This window comes from Solea solea, chromosome 7, assembly GCF_958295425.1.
Source record: "Solea solea chromosome 7, fSolSol10.1, whole genome shotgun sequence".
Taxonomy (NCBI): domain Eukaryota; kingdom Metazoa; phylum Chordata; class Actinopteri; order Pleuronectiformes; family Soleidae; genus Solea; species Solea solea.
In genome coordinates, this window is record NC_081140.1 from 28,989,434 (window position 1) to 28,996,421 (window position 6,988).

At 37.7% G+C, this 6,988-nt stretch overlaps 1 protein-coding gene across 1 annotated transcript in view; it reads left to right on the forward strand.

Annotated features, from left to right (window-relative positions):
• The window catches only part of rtn4rl1b (reticulon 4 receptor-like 1b), a 176,674-nt gene extending 172,154 nt beyond the window's left edge, over window positions 1-4,520 (forward strand). Inside the window, exon 4 of the mRNA XM_058634942.1 lies at window positions 260-4,520. Coding sequence (XP_058490925.1) covers window positions 260-1,150 — 891 coding nt within the window. The 3' untranslated portion in view covers window positions 1,151-4,520. The remainder of the gene's footprint in view (window positions 1-259) is intronic.
• Window positions 4,521-6,988: the final 2,468 nt, after the last annotated feature.

Below are 6,988 nucleotides of genomic sequence, written 5' to 3' on the forward strand. Positions count from 1 at the left end.
CATTCAAATTTACTGCACGTATAAATCTTGGGTAAAAGTTTGGACAAAGTTCTGGAAATTTGTTTGGTTGACGGCTGGTGTTGTTTACTACAAAGCAAGAAGGTTAGAAATAAACATTCTCTGCTTTGTTTCTGGTTCACTTTTAATTCATTTTCAAATTGGATGTTTACTTAGATCCCACATTCACATATTAGGTCATATTTGAACCACGGATTACACGATACGCTGATGACTGTGTGATATTTATGAATCTCCTCAGGACAACCATCTGAAGTTCCTGCAGGACGACACGTTCATGGACCTGCACAACCTGAGCCACCTCTTCCTGCATGGAAACCGTCTGTGGAGCCTGAACGAGAACACCTTCAGAGGCCTGCGCGCCCTGGACCGGCTGCTTCTGCACCAGAACCAGATTGAGTGGGTGGACCGCCAGGCCTTCCACGATCTGAAGCGTCTCACAACCCTCTACCTGTTCAACAACTCCCTCATACAGCTGTCCGGACAATGTCTGGACATGCTGCCAGCTCTGGAGTACCTGCGCCTCAACAACAACCCCTGGGCATGTGACTGCAAGGCCCTGTCGCTGTGGGAGTGGCTGAAACGCTTCCGAGGCTCGACGTCGTCAGTGGGCTGCCAGTCGCCAGCAGATATGGTCGGGAAAGACATCAAGGAGCTGCGGAAAGAGGATTTCCCCCACTGCTCGCCCACCGTCCCGAACTCTGAGTCCAGAGCGCAGACTAACAATTTGTCCGGCACTGTGAACCCGTCGATGAACCGCGGTGTAGTCTTGGGCTCCGGACAGACCCACATGGTGCAGCCATCGAGGCCCGGCCGCCCTCGGAACTGCACAAAGCCTCGCGGTAGAGCGAGCAAAGGCAAAGGTGACAATGAGGTTCACCACTCCAAGGAGGTCATGGCCGACAAGGAGGATTCCTCCCCTGATTTCACAGATGGGGGAAAACACGACCACACATCCCCGGACGGCACCGTCACGAGGAGGAAGTACAAGTGTGCCCCGCGGACCACTGTTCGTCCCCCTAGTGGGGTCCAGCAAGCCAACAATGAGGCGACCTCGTCCGCGTCCTCACTGCACGCCTACGCGCTCTGTGTGGCCTTGATAACGACAAACATGGAGTACATCCTCCGCTGACCTGCGGAGGCTTTTCCCTTCATCACAAAACAAAGACCCTCGGACCCTCGGACTCTCTTTGCTCCTGCACTTCGAGGCCTGTGTCTTATGTATGTGTGTGAATGTGATTATATGTGTAAATGTTGTGTAGGGCGTATCAAACGGTGTGAAAACGTTCACAGCAGCGAGACTCGCAGCACAAAATCCGGAGGTAGAGAGAGAGTGAAACGGTGAACACGGACCAAGCTTGCACTGCCACCGGAGACAGAGAGAGATTTCATCTGCGTTTGTCTGTTTTCTGATTTTATGCCTTTATTTCTTTTATTCAGCTTCTGTTTTCCCTCAGAAAGTGCAGCACAGAAAAACAACATTTGGTGGAGAAAAAAAAGACCAAAATAGTCGAGCCAGGTTTACACTGGATGCTGCCGCGTCGCGGAACGCCACACATTTCATTTAGACACGCGCTCAGGCGTCGAGGTGTTTGTGGGGGAAACAGAAGTCTCAACTATTTTTACCGCTTGTTGTTTCACTGCAAAGATAGACAGTGAAAATGATCTTTCGCCGCAGTTTTAGCTTCTAAATCTGTCACAAATGTCACAAACACAACACTTTTCAAAGCAGTACAGCTCACTAATGGTGTTTAGTTGAGTACAGTCGAGTATTTGAAGTAAATGTAAGTATTTTTAAGGCAAACATCAGCACTGCACCTGAATCCAGTGTGAACCAGGTCCAAAATATGACAACAACGTGTTGGTTTGGTCGTCAGCTGCTCGCACCAGCTTCCATTTTGACCTCAATCTGTAAAAAAAAAGAAGCAAAACAAATGTTAAAAACACTTCAAATGCTTCTTGCTTTCTTTCTCTGTTAAACATATTTTTGGTGCCACAGTTTCTCATAAACAAAGACAAACAGTGATTGTGTGAATGAATTGTCGCCTCATTTACTCCCCGTCACTCGACAAGAACTTAACAACTTGAATGCGCAACGTTTTCAATTCACGCTCAAGTTTTCGTGGAGTCGTCTCCACGGCAACCAAACACACACTTATGACCACACTCCAGTCGGCTCCTGTGTCGTCGTAATCAGTTTATCTTTCTCTCCAAGTCTTTATTTGTTTCCACGTCTTCTGTTTTAATCTGATAAAGCAGGGATTTGATGAAGTTGTTGATTGATTTAAGGACGAAGTGATTTTAAATCGACTTTCCCTGAACGAAATATTACAATTTAATTAAATTAATAATAATTGGCGGATTCATGATATTAAAATATTGTCCACAACGCCAGGTGTGTGACGAGCGACGGAGAATAAATCTGGCTGAAGACAAACAGTATGAATTTAATTATTAGCCATATTGAGGCCGTAAAAAGCACAGCCAGTTATTTGCTACGTGGTTTGAAGCCGAAATAAATCACAACAACTTCTCTCAACATATCACTGTTTTTGCCCCGGAACTGTAAAAAATCTCTGTGCTGATTTTATATCTCGTATAACTCTGTTTCCTACGGAGCGCGGGAGGTGACATCTGTGGGAAAAACAATAATATATCACATTAATAATGCGAGTTATCGCTGTAGTTATGGTTAGAGTTATAGTTTTTCCCACCAGTGTAATGTAAACAATCAGCAACAACCTTGTTTTCATCTAAACACTCAGCTGCTGAGAGTGAAGGCAGGGACCGTCTACAAAATAAAACACCTACATTTACAGTATCATGATTTTAGAGGCACTAACTCTATCATGGTGATTATTTAAGATAAAAAATAAATCCCAGAAATTATGAATAAGTATGTTTTTCTCTTTGTAAATACGTTCTACTATAATCTACAGGAAACCAGTGACGTCTATACTGATTTTATGGCCACTACACTCTAATATTTGGAACAAAAATTCTCAGAAATTATGAAAGACTGTTTTATTTTCTAAAAAAATATGTTGTAGTATAATCTACAGGCGATAAGTGACGTCTATAGTGATTTTATTGTCATTACTCTGTATTATGGTGATGATTTTAGTTAATATTCTGAATTAAAATTGCCAAAAAAATATGAAAAAGTATGATTTTCTTCCAAATAGGTAGCAGTGTTTCCTAAAGACTGGGTCGGGACCCACAGATGGGTCGCGGGAGATGTTTTTCAGGTCCCCAAACAAATGACCTTTATGTTTGTATGTTTTAAATAAAGTTTTAAGTAATTTACCAAAATTATTAATTTGCCAAGTAAAATATGATCGTCTCACAATTTGGGTCAAGATAGTTTAGCATCTTTAAAAAGTGGTAAACAGGGACTGAGAGGAGATTAATGAAGTGTGTAGAAATTTGTTTTGTCTGTTTTGCAATTTGTAGACGGTCCCTGCCTCCACTGCTGCTTGTTTAGATCAAAACAGCTGATGTTTACGTTACAACAACAACAGCAATAACCCGTGTTATTAACACAGATGTCACATCTCTTCTCTTCTTGTGTAATTGAATCATTTGCTGCTAATTGTTTGTTTGTATTTGTGTTTCCGTGGCGACGAGGAGCAACAGGAGCCATTTTACTTTTTTTCGCTTGGAGGAAAAACAAAGAGGAAGAAGATGAAGCTGTGAATATGGACGAGTCTGTCTCTATATCTCGTGTCAAATGTTGTTTTTTTCTTTATTTTTTCTTTTTTTCTTTCATTTTTTCATTCAAAGACACAACATGGACCAACAGGAGCTTCAGAGGTCAAGGGTCACAGTGCGGAGGAGGGGCGGGGTTGTGACGAACTGATGATTTTTTTTTCCCTCTCTGACTTTAACTTCAAAGGGACAGAAAAACGACGACTGGGGAAAACAAATGTGTCAATGACTTTAAAAAAATAAATAAAAGATTTAAAAAATAAATAAAAAAAACTCTGAATGGAGCATGGAGAACACATGGACGGCGCCGGGAGAATTTAATTAAGTGACGTGATCGTCCACGGATCTGAGGATCTGAGAGCGAGACAATCGCTTGTGAAGGGACAAGGACACGCAGCGAGACACAAACTGTGAAACTGTCTCTGTGTCAGTGAACGAACAGGAAACTTCTTCTTACTGCAGTGCTGATATTAATCATTTACTGTATAACTATGACAAAAACAATAACAGGGTTTTCTGCTCCTTTTTTTCATGCTATATTTTTTACATCCTTTTCTTTGTACAGACACAATCCTTCACCTCCCTCCTCCTCCTCCTCCTCCTCCTCCTCCCACTCTTTGCCTTTTCATGTACATTTCTTCTTTATTATTTCTTTATTTTTATTTTTTTGAGTTTGTTGTTGCCATATTTCAAATGTTCAGTACACGATGAGTACAAAATGTTTATAAAGATATTAAAATCTATATCTTCTTATGTCTACTGCTGTGCTCTGAGTCTGTTTATTGCTGCTTTTGTGGTTTTTATTTGGTAGGAAATAAAATGTGGGTTCACGCCAAAGTTAATCCTTTTAAATCAGAAATTCAGATTTTTTTCCACATTCCGTGTGATTCATCTCCGCTGATCAAACCTCAGAGACTGAATCCTGCTAAACATCAGAGAAATGTGAAGGAGACGTTACTCATCAAGGATATAAATGATAGAATATTCATTCATTCATTCATTCATTAACACTTAAACACCGAGAGTATCAAAGGGGCCACATTTGCACACTCTGCGTTACCGTAATTACGTGACGTTTTGAGCTATCGGAAAAGTTGCACGTCAAAGCCAACGTGTGGTTATTACAGTAATTTCAAGCCAGAGAATCATCGTCTTTGTCACCAGAGAGGAGAGAGTTGGATGAATGTTTTTTTTGTTTTATACTTCTCACATTTAACACATTTAAACAACATTTAATTTAACATACAAAATATGGTGTTTGTGTACAACTACATGCAGTAAATTTTAAATAACTGCCAGTTATTGAAAGTAATTCTGGAAAAACGGGCAAAAAGCTAATTTTCTGGCTCTTTTATGGTTAAAATAAGCAACAACAAAAAAAGGTACACAGTATAAAAATGTTTTATATATGAACATGTGTTACTAAATAAATAATAACAGTTATTAATGAATATTGTTTAATTTACTGGTGTGAAAAGACACAGGAGTCAGATTTATTCTGTCATCCTCCTCTTTCTCGTATAAACTTCACACACTGGTTAAGTGATGTTAGATTACGATGGAGCTAAAGAAAGAGATGACTCGACGCTACACGGTTTGGTGTAATTTTACTTTACTTTACTACATTACTATAAAATGTGGGCGATGTCATCACTGCAACACCTGACCTCAGCTCTGTTTACGGTGTTAAAGGGTAAATCCATAAAGTCTATCTACAAATTATTTTACGCGAAAAAAAAATAACATAAATAATTATTATCAGATATTATAAATGATCAGTCCTCATCATACATATCAAACAAGTTTTTAACCATTCAATTGCTGTTTTTGTCAAAATGTATCAGTTTCAATGAGAACATTTTTGTCCATAGTTGTGTTAGTGTGAGTATTTTAGTTAACGTTGTTTACAACAGACTAAAAATAGGAAAAAATCATTGAGAACACTCAATAAATCTTTAACAATATGCATGAAAAAAGAATTGAATATTCTAGAAATTAAAAGCCAAAAATGTTTAAAGGTGACTTTGAGGTTTCGTCTCAAGAAATCACAACGCACTTTAAATCCACGGTGAACAAAACAACATAACTGAAATTAATAAGAATTAAATGAACAGAGAAAGGAAAATAAATAACTTTAAAAAAAAGAATAAAGGAAAATCATAATGAATATAAAACAACAAGATAAAATAATAATATTCAAAGGAAACTGAGAACAACAACAACAAATAATCTGTGGAGAAATGTTTTCTGCTCAAAGGAATTTATGAAAATAAAAAATAATAAAAGTGTGACATTAAATAATTTCCGACCACCAGAGAGAAAAAACCCTGCAGTTCAATAAATCATCAGGATATTAATGAAAGTGTCAGAGAGAATGTGTAAAGATCCACAGCTTTTATCATTACTCTGATTATTATTAATGGATCGTTTTATTTCCTCTTCTCTAAATATCCTTCACCGTGATAGAAATTGATTTACAGTGATAGTTTTTTTTTCTTCTTCTCAAATTCAGTTAGATGATAAATGAGCACATGAATTCTGCTTTTATATGTGGATTATACGGATGAGAGTTCTGTGTAATTATATTTAAATTAAAAAAAAGTGCTCTGGATTCTGCTGGAACGAACACTCTGTTTTATAGATTTCTCTTAAAATACATTATTATTTCAGAAACAACTAAATTCATAAGATAAGTGAAAATATTTAAATCTACTTAAATTTGTTTCTCAAAAAAATTCACAGTTTTAGTTTTAACAGTGTAATCTGAATCCAAATCTGTTTATAATTTTGCTAATTTCCTGATTTTGATGAAAATATTTTCAGTCAAATCATGAAAAAAATGATTAAGTACAGAAAATGATTAGGGAAGAAAAACAAATTGGAAACAAAAATAAAAAATAAAAGGATTCTGACTTTAATCTCAGAATTATGTTTTAGTATTTTTTTCTTGTGTTTCCAAGCTGTTGTGTGTTTTTCACTCTACTTCGCAGTGTCAATAACTGTACCCAATTTAATCTAATCTTATTTTGTCAAACCTAATCTAATCTAATCCAAATGAGTCCAATCCAATCTAATCAAATCCAATAAAATCTAATCCAGTTTAACCAATCTAAATCAATGCAATGTAATCCAGTCAAGTCCAATCCAGTTTAGGTAGGATGATGTGGTCCTAAACCTCTTCCATAATTTTATCACATATTTTTTTACTTTTTTCTTTTTCTGTTATTTCTGGCCTAATTTTACTTGTGCAGAACTGAATAGA